General features: G+C 35.1%; 2 protein-coding genes across 2 annotated transcripts; one reads left to right on the top strand and one right to left on the bottom strand.

Moving 5' to 3' along the window:
* Positions 1-516: 516 nt before the first annotated feature.
* On the bottom strand, positions 517-1,683 carry LOC135845184 (coiled-coil domain-containing protein 63-like). The gene has a single exon (XM_065363650.1). It carries the CDS (start codon positions 1,681-1,683, stop codon positions 517-519), a length of 1,167 nt encoding a protein of 388 aa, XP_065219722.1.
* Positions 1,684-14,039: 12,356 nt separating this feature from the next.
* Positions 14,040-17,179, top strand: Bcs1 (Bcs1 chaperone). The gene is made up of 6 exons (XM_065360619.1): positions 14,040-14,543; positions 14,618-14,754; positions 14,833-15,027; positions 15,100-15,333; positions 15,413-15,530; positions 15,640-17,179. Exons 1-6 carry the CDS (start codon positions 14,221-14,223, stop codon positions 15,944-15,946), a joined length of 1,314 nt encoding a protein of 437 aa, XP_065216691.1. The 5' UTR covers positions 14,040-14,220; the 3' UTR covers positions 15,947-17,179.

Below are 17,179 nucleotides of genomic sequence, written 5' to 3'. Positions count from 1 at the left end.
AGTTCCACGAACACCCCCTGCCCCGACTCAACTAATTAAAATACCTCGAATAGTATAAATGATAAATTATACAACAAGAAAAGAAAATATCACAAATGATTCTTAAGAAATAATAGTATTGATTTCTATTCGATAACACATTTGAATTACGTCGAGTCGACTGTCTTTGAAGGAACTAGAACTAAATTAGATATCATTAAAAAAAAACAAACGAGAAAAAAACAAAATAATACGATTTTACAGCCTCGATTATCATAGAGGTATCACATTAGTATAAGAATTTTACATATCACTTGTAGAACACAAAAGAAAATTACGTTCAGTCGAACTTAGAAAATAACTCATGATCAGTAAAAAAAAAATAAGAGAATTTTACACAACAATGATAATAGAAATGATTAACTAAGAAGTATGAAAAAAAAACAATCACAGCTGAAAACTTCGAGAGAGCTGTTTGATTTTTAGATTAATAGCAATATAATAACATACTTCGGGAGAGGAGAGTCGATACGATTTTCAATCATCCAACAGGGAACGCGGCTCGTCTAATAATTTCAATCTTATTGCGTTGGTATACTCGTTATGGAAGAAGATTTTCGTAGAGTTTGGTTTCGTAAAAAATTTGTATCCCACGTAGTCCTGATCGATGTTTTCTATATTTCGCGTTACGATCGTACATACATCATCGGATAGTTGTCTCGCTGCGTTGATTAGCGTCGCATTGAAGAAACTTGATCGCTGGTCATTTTGTCGAATGATAGACTGAAATTCGTAAGGTTGAGCATACTGGACTCGTAGGCAGTTTTCGATTTGGGGTAGTAGAATAACTCTAATAATTTCGTATTTCGACTTCAATTTATTCAGGACTGCGTAGATCTCGTTGTTTAAGTTATTTTCCGTCATCCTACCGTTTTGAATATCGAGCCACCCGAAGCTGGTTATGCAAGTTCTGTCTGTGCGATCGTTCATTTCTAAATATTCACGAAACTCTTTTACAGTATACCGAATATTAACGCCTTCCACCATTTCTAATATACTTTTTTCTTTGTTTTCCATGAGAGCATCGCGTATCAAATAAGCAGCAAAACCATCTCCGAGCATTCTGGAATTATTGAAATGGGCGTATAACTTGTCATCGGATTGTTTGATGGTGAGTATTCCGGTTACAACGTAGTTTGAATGAAATTTTCCCATTAAGTAGTTAGAGACACGACGAAGTTGACGAGATAGAACCGTTGATTGGCGAACAGCTTCTTCTTCGCGATTCCGTAAATAATTCTGTCTTGCCAGAATCTCTAAGTTTCGGTTACGAGATTCTTGTAACTGTTGTCGAGTTCGTTCGTTTTCTTCCTTTCGTTTGATCTTTTCTTCTTCAAGTTGTTGTTGGTAATATCTCCTGTCATTTCTCTCCATATCTATGATTGCTGCCAACTCCGCGTTGTCCTCGTTTAGTCCTCGGATGGTCAAATCTCGATCCTTTACTTTTATTTCTAGAATTCGTACCTGTTCGGTGAGGTTGTTAATTATCTTTTCTTGTTTATAGGCGGAAAAGGGTATTTTCTTCGATTCTTCAAGTTTGTTTCGTAAATTCACCGTACGTCTCTCTAGATCATTTATTCGCTGCTGCATTTCCTCCACCTTTCGATCAGCCGCTCTATTGTCTTCTTTGAGTTGACCTATCATATCGGTTTTCTGTTTTAGTTTGATTTTGAGATCGCAGATTGATCGGTCTGAGTAGGAGTTAGTATCGTCTTTATATTTGTAGGACTTAACAATTCTGCCGTCGGCAACTCGCGTTATTCTCGACACCGGACGCAACTTGGATTTGATAGGAATTATTTCTATATTTTCACCACCGAATACGCAAACTAATACTCATTCGAAACACAGAATCGTACGAGGTACTTTAGCACAGTATTACTCATTAAAAGCAAACTAATAATTAATAACAAACTGCTAAGAAAGATCATCAAACACAAGGAACACATTTACTTGAATATTTTTAATGCGCATTTCCTTCGAAGTTCTAGAAATGAAGATTTTATTTTTTTGTTATCAGTTGATTTTTGGCTTTTCGTTGTTTTGGTGATTGAGGCAGTTGTTTTTTGACTATGTGACGTTTCGATTAATTCCATCCTCTTACTATTCGGTAATATTCTTCTGTGGAGAATTTCTCTTTTAGATTATTTCTAAGAAGTTGGCGCGTTGATGTTGGGATGTTTTGCTCGTATTTAATTTTTCGAATTTCTGCTGCTGTTTTGAATAATTCATCTTCGCCAATTTCGTTTTCGATTCTCATTAGTTCTTGAGTGTAATTGCTTTCGATCGGTACCGGTGAATTAGAAATAATCATGTTGATGGTAAGTACATTTTTCGTTGGTGTTTCCTTAGGTGGTCGACCTCTTCTTTTCTTCATCTGAATAATATTTTTTAATTGTTTTAATTTAGATGGATTTGTTTGCTCATCGTTCCAACCTAGATAATCGCTTTCAGACTCCGCATCCTGTTGGACCAATTCAAGTTTTCTCTGATCATCTATCCGCTGTTGGAACGTTCTTTTATCAAATGGAGAGGTATATTTAATATTGTCTTCGAGTAGTTGAACTTGTTCTTTTTTCGCATAGATGGTTGTTTGTCGAAGATTTACAAATTTTATATCGTCGTTTTCCTCTGTTTTGTAATTTCTGACTAGGTAGCAGTTAACATCAACTTGTTCCTCCACTATAAACGGACCAATGCGCTTCGGATAGAATTTACCGGCTAAAAATCTGTCAGCGTTGCTATGTAGATGAGTAGAAATCATTACTAGATCTCCTTCTTGGAGTCTTTTCTCTGGATCGTCGTTCTCGTTGAATTTTTGCTCTTGAGTAATCCATAATTCCAGCTGTTTCAATCGAATAAGTTTATGGATTTTTTCACGCTTCGTTTCTTGAGGTAAGTTCAAGATTTGTTCGCGGTCATCGCCATAAACAGCTTGCTTTGCTAATTTATCGGCCACAATGTTCGTGAAATCGTATTTATGACCTTTTGTATGGATTATTTCTACATGATGCATTCGGCTTTTTAATTCCTTTATTTGTAAAAGAAGATCTTTATGAGCCACTAGTTTCCTCGATGCATTTTTCCATTCGTTCAGTTCGTATTCGAGTGTTTTATCAATAGTTTGTTTGGCATACAGCGAATCAGTCAAAATCTTTAATTTTCGGTGATCGGTTTTCCATAGAACAGCAAGTATCGTCTCTTTTATCGCGTAGAGTTCGGCCAAATTATTTGTCGGTTTCTGTTTATTTAATCGCTGCGAAATGTTATACCTGCTGGTTGGTTTAAAACAAACGCCAATTCCAGCGACAGCATCGTCGCTTCCGTTGGCTTTACATGCCCCATCGGTAGCTGCCCATAGAAATCCACTTTTGTCAATATATAGTTCAATATCATGCATATCGTTACCTTAATGCCAAATCCGAGTATGTCCAAAATTTTCAATTTTTTGATTTTGGTATCACTGAAAAGCTGACGCTCAGCCGAATCTAGTGAAATAAATAATAAACCTTATAATTATAATGAAAATGTAAAAAAATTGAATTTAAATAAATTTTAAACATTGAGTATGTCCATTTAGAAGCTAAAAGCGAGTATGTCCATTGAGTATGTCCATTAAAAATAAAACCATCAATGATTGTGTTCCAGCTTGTTCATCATCTCGTACGCCAGACAACTGGTTTCATAGATCAGGGTAAATAAATTAGTACCTAATCCGCATTACAAAATATTCCAAACAGAATTCAATGAACTCATTGTGACTTGTGACTGCTTGATAACAGTGATAACACAGTTGACCACCTTCCGTAATTTTGATCTTCGAGAACTTTCAAACGGTTGAAGGAACAGCTTTCGATAAACAACCATTTTAAAGAGGATAAAATTACGAACATTTTGATACATTAAAATACCTATGTGTCCACTCAAAACGTTCAGTAATTTCAGTTTGAAGTTCAATACTTGCAGCTTGCAGCTCTTTTTCGCAACTTCAAACTTCGAAAACTTTTGAACGGTTGCATGTAGAGCTTTCGGTAACAGCTCATTTTCAACAGCTCATTTTCAAGAGGATGAAAATCCGAACATTTTGCTGTATTAAAATACCTATGTGTCCACTGAAAATTTCGAGTATTTTTAGTTTAAAGATGACGTACGTAGTATGCAAAAATCAGTAAAATAGAAGTACTCATTAAATCGTTAATTTTACGCGAAATGATGAAAATTCAACACCAATCGAATAAGAATTTCATTGTCTTTAATTTAAGACTGCATAACAGTTCACCCATACCTGAAATTCATAAGAAATTTGGGACATACTCGGATTTCAATTCGTAACAACATGGACATATAGAATCAAAACCTGAGTATGTCCATCACTGTTTGAAAAACATTTAATTACACGTACTAAATTGAGAAATTTTACAAATGTAGCTCAGACAATCTCTTCATAAGAGATTGAGCTATCATACTTCAAAATTTTACTACATCATATCCCCTCCATTTGTTTTTATCATCTTTCAAACTTTCAATTTCCTCTCCTGAAAAATTCACGTTCTTGGACATACTCGGATTTGGCATTAAGGTAACGATAGTATCTGGTAGATTGTCGAATGTAGTATATTTTTTCTCGTAGTTACTAATTTTTTCTATTGCTTTTTTTAACAGCTTGTTGACATCATGTTGAAACGTTTCTATAATTTCAGGCTTCGGTGCATCTTGGGGAATGCCCCATATCTCAAATGGACTAAGACCGTAATCCGAAGGAGCCATATTGAGATTTTTCTCTACCGTTGTTACGTAATTATGCCAGTTTTCGTGAGTATAATCTTCGGTATCACTATTTTCGTTTAGATAAATTCTTAATTGCGTGCCGATTTCTCTCATGCTTCTTTCCACCGTAGATGACTGAGGATTATATGGCGAGACGTACGTACATTCCACCTTCAACCGCTTACACTCATCTTTCCATTGATTCGACATAAACTGTGGTCCGTTATCAGTCGTGATTCGCTTTAATTTGTGACCATGAGCTCGCATATCATCGTTGATTCGTGTTAAAATAGGTAAGACCGATTCTGTTTTCGTATCTTTAAGTGCCATCAGATATACTTTCTTGCTAAATACATCTTTAGCGACGACGATAGCACGAGGAAGACCCAGTGGATTCGGCAATTGCCCATAAAGATCAACACTAACATTTTCTCCGATATCATTTGCTGTAACTTTGGCAAACTCTGGATACTTTTTTAATCCGTAGATTTTGTTCTGTTTGCAGACAATACAGACACTTACGATAAAAGCAATATGTTTTTCAGCCGATGGATGGTAGTAAGTTCTATTAAAAATGTCAATCAGTTTATTCTTTCCGAGATGACCGTACCATTCGTGCAAATACTCAACAGTTTCTCTCAGCAGCGCACTTGGAAGATAAGGTAATGGATATTCGCCAGTTGTTCGATATAGTAGACTGTGATCAGTTGTATATTTTTCTTTGATGTTTTCTATATACTTCGCGACTGCTTTTTTTCCTCTGAACTTAATTTTATCCGTAACTTGACCATTTAATGCGTTGATAATAGTTTTTAATTTCGGATCATCATTTTGCCATGTTGATAAATGAAACAATGCGTCTTCGAGATCTCGTTTTATCTGTACTCTTATTTCTAAAATATCCATTATTTCTTCAGATCTGATCAATTCCAGTGGAGGCAAGTTGAATAGTTTGTGGTCAGGTTTCGAGATGGTGTATTGAACGTTGAGATGTTTTGTCCAGAGATACCATCCAGCAGCTTTAACATGGAATTCAGACGCATCTTTTATCTTCGATACAGCTGTTTTCAAACTAATGGGTACGTGTATTTCTCTACCAATCAGCCACATTCTGGTTTTCTTTAGCGCATTAACAAGCGCAAATACTCGTTTTTCAATGATGGTGTAATTTTTTTCATGTGATTTTAATGCAGATGATACGAACATAACGATGTGTTTTTCTCCTTCTAGAACTTGATACAAGACTGCATTTACGGTGGCTGATTCGACGCTGATTTCTATGTAGAATGGTTCTTCATTATCGGGCATCTTTAATTCGAACTTTTGTTGATAAGCTTCGTATAGTCGGTCAAAAGCATCGGATTGTTCTTTTCCCCAGACAAACGGTACATCTTTCTTGGTGAGTTTCGTGATTGGTTCTAATATTGTTTGATAGTTTTCAATGAACTTTCTGTATAGATTCGTGAGACCGGTGAACTGCTTGATATTCGTAACAGTTGGTAGAATAACTCTGTTTTGACGTTTATTGAAGAATTTATTTCTAAAACGTAGTAATTTTTCCATTTTTTGATCTTGTTTTTTAACAGAGTCTTCACCGATGATATGGCCAAGAAAATCAACATTTTTCTGGAATAATTTGGTTTTACTCGGATTCAGCGTCATATTCGCTTCGTTGATTCGCCGGAACACTTCCTCAAGCAATTGGACATGTTCCTCGAACGTTTCGGTTTCTATTAGAAATTCATCCACGAACATCTTCACTGGAAGACCATAAAACATTCTCCGTCTGCGATCGATAAACTCGCCCATTGCGACAACGGTACCGAATGGATCAACTTGCCATTCCCAAATTTCACCATCCATTTTAAATCCGGTGTATTTTTTCGAATTTTCGTCGAGTGGATCTTGCCAGAATCCCGAGTTGAAATCGCCAGTTGATCGATACATTTTGTTTTTTCCATCATGAACCAGGCGTTCAGAGTTCGGTGGTTCGTTGTAATTTGGAATTAAATATTTATTCAGCTCTTCAGGATCTAAACAAATACGCAGTGAGCCGTTGGATTTGGTACGCATTATAGTGTTATTAACATGTGTTGTATTCGATGGTCTAATAATATCATTAATAATCAACCGATGCATTTCAGCTTTTACTTTTTCACGCATGTGAACACTCGGAATGTAATTTCTACCATTAAAATTTGGAACCTTGTCGACGTTGAATTTGAAGACCACTGGATCACCATTATAACGACCAATTTCGTCACGGAAAATACGGGCATGCGGGTTTAGACGTTGGAAAGCTATTTGCTGTTGATCGTTCGATAGCTGAATATTTCTATCATTTCGGAGTAGCTTTTTACGAAGAATTTCGCCAGTATCTTTTGTAGGTTCGATTGGTTTAATTATTTTATCAATTAATCGTATATGAATTTCATGGATGTTGATGTATTTATCCAGAATTATGAAATCGATGTATTCAGTTATGCCGCCACGTTCACACTTCGCTCTCATTGGACCAAACTCAGTATCGATATTGTTGTCTTTCATAGCATGATGACCGATGAGAATTTTTCCTGGTAAGTTTCTCATTACATGAAATTTTACGTTGATTTTATGGTCTTTAAATTTAAACTGTACAACGCCCATGAAGTCAAGACATTCTTCTTCGTTACCGTTAGCTACTTTAACAATTGCTACTTGATTTGCGGGTTCGAAAGCTACGTGATTTGGATGATTTCTATGCAGCATGTAGAGTGTACCTTGATCAATAACGTTCGCATCAGCACCGGAATCGAGTAGAACTACGCAATCTTCAGTCTCAATTTTTAATGGAATCGCACTTGTATTTCTCAGATGTTTAGGTTGTTCATTCGCTTCGATAGTTTTTATTTTATTAATTTCTATAATTTCTTCGGTAATTTCTTTGATAGTAACTGGTTGTTTTTCAACAGGTCGTTGATAGAGAACTAATTGTTGATTGGAATGAACATTATATAGATCATACACCACCTCGATTTCATCTTCGATACTTAAATTAGCTGGTGAGTTGCAAGTTGCCACTGTATCCATTGAAACCGAAGAGTTAAGCGATTCGTCCGATGAGAAGCTTTCGTCAGCATTATTGTGATTTATAATGCAATTGATGTTAATATGTTCGTGTTTTTCCATCTCAGGTTCACCGTTCGGATGCTGCTCAGTGATTGGTTCGCAGATTTCGATTTTCTCATCGTTGTTTTCGTATGTTTGGATAATTTTTGGTTTTCTTATCGGCGATAATTTTTTCTTCAATGGCGAGAGTACTTTTCTGCGTAATATTGGTGGTGATTTTACACGAATTGGCGATTTTTTAAGAGTAATTCGCGCTACAGACTCAGGTATGATTTCTTCTTCTTCGGGTATTGACCTAATAGGTAGTTTATTAATTTCTATCGGTGATATTTCCTTTTCAGGTTCAGACTGGATCATATTATATTTCCGCAATATTTCTTCAAATTGGCTTCGTAGTGCTTTGGAATTATCATCTTTCGGTAAGAAATCATGTAGTTTATTACTATAATAGAATTTTCCTTTAATAACATTGATCACTCCGGATCTGTTTGTTTTAAAACGATAGCCATTTGTAACTAGAAACTGCTTCGATAATTCTGTAATCAGTCTGGTATTTTTCATACGATAGATATTTTTCTTGTAAATAGATAGAATTCGTAGATATCTTCGAATATGACCACGAGGTTTTTTATGGGTCATTGGATGTAGGATCGGAAATAGAATTAAAGTTGACGAAGGTTTTTGATATTTTATCAGGCCGCAGATTTTCTGAACCCAGTATGCGATGTAATTTAATGGAATTCGATCATCGTTTAACTCTCCTTCTCCGAATGAAATTACTAATTTTTGGTTAGATAGATTAAAATTCTTCAGCGTCATAAAAATATTTGCCAAGGTCGGCATACGTATACTCCCGTTACCAAGTAATAATTGAACGATATTGTCACCGAAATAGTTTATTTTACAATTTTTTATTTCTAGTTTACATAAGTTTATTCTTGGACGGGAATACGAGTCAGGAATTAGTTTAAAGAGTTCTGTTGAGCAGCTCCGGCTTGACTGCCAAATAATCCATTAGCAAATGAGTTATCGGATGTTGAAGCGTTTGCTTGAGGCTGACGTTGGAGTAAAGATTGGCTTGGCGGAGGATTCGAGGCTGTATTTTGTGGAGGAGGTTGCTGCTGATGCGTTGCAATTTGTCCGCCATTTTGACCGGAATGTTGTTCGGATAGTGGGCGAGAGTCATCGCCGTATTTATCACCGTAGGGTTTGTTATCATAGTTATCATAATTTCTATATCCTCCACGATAACCACCTCGATATCCGCGACTTCTTCCTCTATATCCACGGCGATACTCTCCATTATTCCATCGACCACGATAGCCGCCGCGATCTTCGTTTGTTCTGCCATGTTCGTCTTGCATTCCACCACTATAATCGCGAAACGTGCGATCGTCAGTGCGTTGATGATTCGTTTGTTGAGGAGTTTCTAACTGCTTAGCCCAGCTGGTAACACTACAGATTCTTGAAGCCGCTAGTTGTTTCAACGAATTTAGTTTAGAGATGAGATGTTCAAATGAATTTAAATCTTCACCGGAAATTCTATATTGGAACTCGGAGGGTATCTTGTCATATAAGCTGCTGATTGCTTTGTTAGGAGTAACACGTTTCATGTTAATTAATGTTGGATACCACAATTCTATCCTTTCGATAACTTTTGTTATGCTATAGTCGTTTGGAGCTGTTTCCAAGCTAAATGTGTCGAGAGCTGCTCGTTGGCAAGATTCGTCCCAGAAGACTGATAGAAAGATTTTTCGAGATTCTTGGTAAACTTTTGCATTCTTGCTACGACTATTCCACGAATCATTATTTATCTTCACAGCTGTGTTAAACATAATTATCTTAGTCATCTCATTAGTTAATTGCACTTGTGACATATAAGGTGCGTTCATGATTGTCTGTAACTAACCGTAATAAAAGTTACGGTCTGTTACGGAAAAGTAAAATACAAGAATTCTTATGGCGTAGTTCACGTTGTCCGTAACCGTAACTTTTTGTTTTACAGAAAAGAACAAAGAAAATTACAGAAAAGTAAAAAAATTTTTACTTTTCTGTAACAGGCCGTAAGAGTTACGGACAATCATAAACGCACCTATAGTTTTCGAATTGGTTTAGGAATCGATGCGGATGGTGTTTATTCTGCTCGTCGAATACAATACCGGAATTTGGAAATAAATTAATGAAATTTTGTTCATTCGGAAGCGTGACCTGGATCTGCTGAGGAGGAACTTCAAACTCGGCCATCTCAGCATCCATCCTGTTATTTATCGCTGTCGTCATAGCTGTAGAAATCTGTTGAAATAGATCTTTCGTCGCATCGGATATCGTTTTTGTAACATGATTATTAATGCGAGTTTCGGCAGCGGCGATTTTTTCGTCGATTTTAGCATTGATTTGTTCTTCAGTGAGAGCCATCTCTGACACACTTTCACGTACGGACTCGGATAGGTTTGAAAATGGAAGATTTTCAAATAGTAATCGAATTTGATTTTCGTAAAAATCTTCAAACACTTGGATACTAGGATTATTTATTTCTATCTGTTTAACTTTTCGAGCTTTCTTCTTTATTTCAACACGTTGAACTTTCCTTTGTCGTAAAGATAGAACCGGAGATTGAGTCGGCGTGATTGGTCTTGAAAGCGACTTATCTGACACAATATTTTGCGGAATTTTGACGTTTTCCACACAATATTTGACGAAAAATTCGGCTACACGTACTTGGATGAGTAGATATTTTTTATTTCTAATTGGTCAGGAACTAAGTAATTATTTCTACCGAATCTTTTGACTTTTATAGGCATTAAAGTCACACATGCGGTTCGAACAATGGAAACTTACGACGACACAATCGTGTAGAATAGTTTTTAGCAAATAGAAATAAAACCGCACTTTTAAGAAAGTCGTGCCCACCGATTGGGAGCCACTAGTGAACCGGGTACTTGTTGAGTTTTTTACTTCCATAAATTAGAAATAAATAGACGTAAGACTTCTTTATCTCAGGGCGTTTAATAATACTTTCATATAACATGACAACTTTACATAACGAAGAATAAAAAGGTAATAACGAACACAGAAAACATATAACACAATCGTTGACTTAGAGAATTACAACGTTGCCAATACTATCATACTATCCATAAACCACTTCAGACTATTATTGGCCGCTAAATTGGCACAATTTTGGCAGAGGAGGTGCCGTTTCAATGGCTACTTGTCAGCATTTTTTTAGACGACAACTTGCATTATAATTTACAATGTGTAGGTAATTGCCTTTTTTTACGTTTTCTAACATATAGGTATAGAAAAATCAGAAAAGAGAAAGACCAGTTGTGAGCCTAGTTACTTACTCATTTTATCCCATCCTTTCCCATCCCATTTCATTAATCGCAAATGTAAATTTTTCAACCAGGGCCGGATTTAACATTAGGCCGCCCTAGGCAGAAAAAAATTTGCCGCCCCTTCCTCCCCCACAATTTTTTTGGTTTGTGTGAAAATTTATGCCCACCCATAATTCAATTTTTAATCAAAATATACAAAACGTAACTGATATATACAATATCAATATCTACGTATTTAATATCAGAAACATTGCATTTGTTTATTATTTTTCATAAAGTGCTGGCATCCAAAAAATCTATTTTAAATCCGTATTTTTTTATGAAAAATGAAATACGCAAGTTTCCTTACACTAAAAAAAACAACCTTAAAAAACGTGTTTCTTGATTTTGAGTTTTTGACCGCGTGAAATACCAAATTTTTGGGCATGAAAACTCAAAATTAGAGGTTTGGGTCATTCCACGTCAATTGGACCAAGAAGTGGTAGGGGGGTTCGGCGATTTTTTTGAAATTTTTCCTGTGGAAAGACCTTCCGAAGGGATGACCAATGGCGCAAATCGCAGCCCTCTAGCCCATTTTTAAAGGCAGCCAGGGGGTGTCAAAGTTTTCAATGAACCTAAAATATCATTCATTTCAGCAGTGGATTACTCGATAACTGCGATACCTACCAAAATGGGATATTTTCCCATAGTTAGGGGTTTTGAAAGGCTTTTTGGTGATATCATAAAAATCAGTGTTGCCAGATTTTTTCGTAAGAAAAATTAGCTCAAAAAGTTCCGAAACGTAGTTTTCATATCGTTCCGACTCTCAAAAATTCTGAAAAAAATATATTACGGACAACTTTTCATGCTGAACAACATATTAAAAAATTGGGATGGTAACATGTTGCAAATATGATTTTAAAAAATTCAAAGTTTGCGAAAAAATGCGATTTTTTGATTTAAAACATGAAAAAAAGTTTTGGTAGGTGAAGTTGACCCATTTGACCCCTATTTTTACGTATTTGTGGAAAAAGTTGAGAAAAAACCCTTTCACTCGATGAAATGAACTCCTCACAAAAAAATCAAAATTCGAAAAGATTCAAGAAGTGAACGAATTTTTATTTTTTTGTTGTGAGAGTAATTTTCAACAACTTTTTCATGAAATACGTCAGAAAGAGGTCAAAATAAGACAACTGAATAAATTTAAACTTTTTTTGTTGTTTCAAATTGAAAATTAAATTTTTTCAAATTTTAATTTTTTCGTGAGGAGTTTAAGTATTTCAACGAGTAAAAGGGTTTTTTCAACTTTTTCAACAGATACGTAAAAATAGGGGTCAAATGGGTCAACTTCACCTATCAAAACTTTTTTTCATGTTTTAAATTCAAAAATCGCATTTTTTCGCAAACTTTGAATTTTTTAAAATCAACTTTGCAACATGTTACCATCCCAATTTTTTAATATGTTGTTCAGCATGAAAAGATGTCCATAATATATTTTTTTCAGAATTTTTGAGAGTCGGAACGATATGAAAACTACGTTTCAAAACTTTTTGAGCTACTTTTTCTTACGAAAAAATCTGGCAACACTGATTTTTAAGATATCACCAAAAAGCCTTTCAAAACCCCTAACTATGGGAAAATATCCCATTTTGGTAGGTATCGCGGTTATCGAGTAATCCACTGCTGAAATGGGGATGACGTTTTAGGTTCACTGAAAATTTTGACACCCCCTGGCTGCCTTTAAAAATGGGCTAGAGGGCTGCGATTCGCGCCATTGGTCATCCCTTCAGAAGGTCTTTCCACAGGAAAAATTTCAAAAAAATCGCCGAACCCCCCTACCACTTCTTGGTTCAATTGACGTGGAATGACCCAAATGGAACTTTTTGAGGCGTGGGATAGTTCTAAAGGAAGAAAAGTAAAATTTTCGCTGAAAATTTTTTTGAAAAAATGGGTTCAAGAAACGAAAAAACGCCCATTTTTGCATGTTTTATTGGATAAAAATCGAGATATCTGTACATTTCCGTAGGCACTTTTTGCCAAATTCGTACGATTTATTATTTTTTTTAAAGCAAAAATCTGCCGCCCCCTAAAATTTGCCGCCCTAGGCAGCTGCCTATACTGCCTATACGTAAATACGGCCCTGTTTTCAACGATCATTTTGGCCATGCAATTTTAGTAACACTGAAAATACATGACAATTGAAGTTGAAACGTAAACTTGGCTGGGTTGAAGGGGGAGGGTTATATTAAAAGATTGAAAGATTCGAATTATCATTTTCTAAATCGTTCGTGTTATTTTTATAACTGTTTCAGGTACTGCATTTGATGAAGAAACCTGAAAATAAATCATTAGAAAGATCCAGTAAATTGAGAAACAAATTGACGTTAGATAGCCTGTTCCAATAATTTTCAATGTTGCAAAGGTAGAATGAATAGTGAAAATGAAATCACTGAAATTCTCAAGTCAAGTCAAGCTTGAGCTTGAATGCTTGATTTGATGTTTGACCTAATGACCATAATTTTTGGGCTTGGCTTGGGCCTTGGAATGGAATGAGAAATGATGTTAATGATTATAAGATTTTTATCATTCAGAAAAAATTCAAATTCAAGTCCACGCTTCAATAAATTCATAATTCAATCAATTTTCAATTTCATTTTATTTTGTTTATTTTAAAAAAAAAAAAATAAAAAATCAAAAAATTCTCTTGGTTCAGTTGGTTCTTGGATGGGGCGCTAGTGTTGTTACTTCAAACTGCCTCCGCCATATTTATAATGGCATTCGTGTTTTGAATTAATTTCGAACTGATAACAATTTCGCTGTTATCAGTATCACTTGAAAATTCATTTTGCCGGAGAGTATTTTTTCAAGTTCAATGATGTTGAAAATTGTACCATGTCGTTGCTCTGATTTCACACTTTCGCTGTAATTTACACAATTCAAATCATGAACATCTAAATGCTAATCAAATAGGTAATATCTCAAAATCAAGATGCCCTGGACAGATTTCCTAGATAATTTGAAGGACAATCAGTTCTTCGGTGCCGGATTCGCTCTTGTTGGAGTAGGAGTAGTAGGAGCAGCAGCTAGAAAAGGAATGATATACGCATCGGCAGCTTTCCAGAGACGGTATATTACCACTTTGGAAGTTCCATGTCGTGATAAAAGTTATCAATGGATATTACAATGGATTACGAAGAAAGGTGCTCGAGAAACACAACACCTTAGTGTCGAAACCAGCTTCGAACAATTAGATAATGGACTCGCGAAAACGAAATATGATCTGATTCCAAGCGTCGGAAGGCACTGGTTCAGGTAATTTCAAAGAGTCAATTTTTCACATAACTTCACCTCGTAACTTATCGAAGTTATCGATGACCATTTTTCAGACATGGTGCCAGATGGATACTGGTAGAACGAGACAGACAGCAAACGATGGACCTGACTATGGGTATGCCATTTGAATCGGTTAAGTTGTCAACGATTGGCAGAAATAAACAAATTTTACTCAATATTTTGGAAGAAGGTAAACATGTGAATTTTTATAGAAATTGCATCATTTTGAAAATGTTTTCTAATTCACTTTTTTTCATTTTACGAACAGCTCGACACGAAGCTCTGACAGAAACCGAAGGCAAAACCATCTTGTATACTGCTGTTGGACCTGAATGGAGACCATTCGGTCCTCCTCATAAAATTCGTCCTCTATCCAGTGTCGTTTTAGACGAAGGAGTATCGAATAAGATTTTGAGAGATATTAATGAATTTATCGATAAACCATCGTGGTATTTCGATCGAGGTAAAGATTCCTGTCTCAATTTTTGAGCTCATGCCACAGTTTGCAGTTATTTAATTCTAATTTGTTTTTCAGGTATCCCTTATCGAAGAGGGTATTTACTACATGGGCCGCCTGGTTGTGGTAAATCCTCGTTTATTAAAGCCCTGGCTGGCGAACTATCCCGAGGAATTTGTGTTCTAAATTTAAGTGAACGTGGGCTATCCGACGATAGACTGAACCATTTGCTCGTTTCGGCGCCTCAAAATAGCATAATTTTATTAGAGGACGTAGATGGTGCATTTCCGAATAGAGTAGAGAGCCCGCAAAGTACGATTTCAATTTTGATGGAATATTTTATTTCGTGTGCGGCAATTATTGTACAATTAAATACTATTCTTTATTTTAGTGCAAACTGCCTACGAAGGATTGAGTCGACTTACTATGAGTGGATTACTTAATAGTTTAGATGGCGTTGCATCAGCCGAAGGACGAATTCTGTTTATGACAACTAATCATCCTGAAAGGTATTTTATTGTGGTTGTATTTTTTTAAATATATTGTGATATTTTATGAACTACTAATAGTCAGTTTAATATAATATTATATGTATTTTTTTTTTGTTGTTTTTCGCAGATTGGACGCAGCTCTTATTCGGCCTGGTCGCGTAGATCTTAAGCAATACGTCGGATACTGTACAGAATATCAAATTATGAAGATGTACGAAAATTTCTATCAAGATTCTGGTTCAAATGCGAAAAAATTTGCTCAAGAGGTTACTAAACATAAACGAAACACTAGTCCCGCTGAATTGCAAGGATTTTTCATGCTGTATAAAGAAGGAGACTTGAAAGCTTTACTTGAAAATGTGCCTTATATTTGGGAAGAACGAAAAAGCGAACAAATAGAAAGTAACGTTGAAATTGATTCTAAAAAAAGTTAACGTAGCTAATTTATGTGGTTGTTGTTAAATTTTTATTTAATTGTAATTTGTTGAACATATTTATTTTATTTTTTAAATATTGATGATAAAGTTCTGCTCAAATTATCTTCTACCTAATTATTTGTTTCATCATGTTCCTTTGAGTTGCGATAGAATCGAAATGAGCAGTACAATACAGTTCGGCGTGTTTTAATGTTTTTATTACATTTTTGTTATTTACAAAGAAGAGAATGAAGAAATTTGATGGTTCTTGAAAAATGGAACATGTAAAAATATCAATGATTAAGAACAAAGATACCTAGCCTTACTAGCTGTACATGGCACTCTATAAAATAAATAAATTTATTTTATTTTTTGAAAGTTGAATTTTGAAGAAAAAAAAATAGTTGGTCTCAAACTCGATCTTAATTTCTCTTACCTGTATCAAAATTTTCAAAATTCTGAAACAACGTAATTTTTCAGTGTTTAACAACAATTTTTCTTTTTTTTTAACGAAATGGAAAATTTGAAAATTTGGTCAACAACGCTCAATTTGAACAGGTTTTTTAAAAATAAATCAGATGATTATTTTGTAAAATGAGCTGTCAAACTTTTTCTAAAAATTCTCGGAATTGTATCTCCTCCCCTCCTCCTCATTATTCCCATCGTACCTAGTTCTTTTTTTCTTTTTTAAAGGAATTTGCTTCCGTTTGGTGGAAAACTCCAATTTAGTTCAACAATGCGCAATATTATATTGACAATGTCAAAAGTACATCGTGTTTAAACCAATACCTACGTACACATAGAATCATTATCCTGAAAAAGCGATTAAAATTATCGCTTCCTTTATGTATTTTCTTCGCTTTTTGTCAACGATAAGGACACCTTAACCGTGAAAATTCAATCACTATACATAAACTTTTGAAATATTGTCAAACGCTGTTGTTTCAAGATGAATCGTGTAGTATTTTTATTATTGTTCTGTTGTTTATTTGCGGCCATGAATGCTGCACCACCTGAAATTGTCAATGTGACATACTTGACTTATAATTTACCCCAAAATTTCAAGTTGTCCGAATTACCTGTGAGCTTGAAGATTTATTTTAATACAACTGCGAATGGTACATTGAAGATTTCGCCGACCGGAGATGAGAAAATCTTGGAATTGGATGACAGTGTATGATTTTCTTGTTGTTAATTATTTTTAATGCTTCTTGATTCTTTTTCGACTAAATAAATCTTATATTTATTTCA

This window comes from Planococcus citri, chromosome 4, assembly GCF_950023065.1.
Source record: "Planococcus citri chromosome 4, ihPlaCitr1.1, whole genome shotgun sequence".
Taxonomy (NCBI): Eukaryota; Metazoa; Arthropoda; class Insecta; order Hemiptera; family Pseudococcidae; genus Planococcus; species Planococcus citri.
The sequence above is the reverse complement of the archived record's forward strand: the minus strand, read 5'-3'. Positions and strand labels throughout refer to the sequence as shown.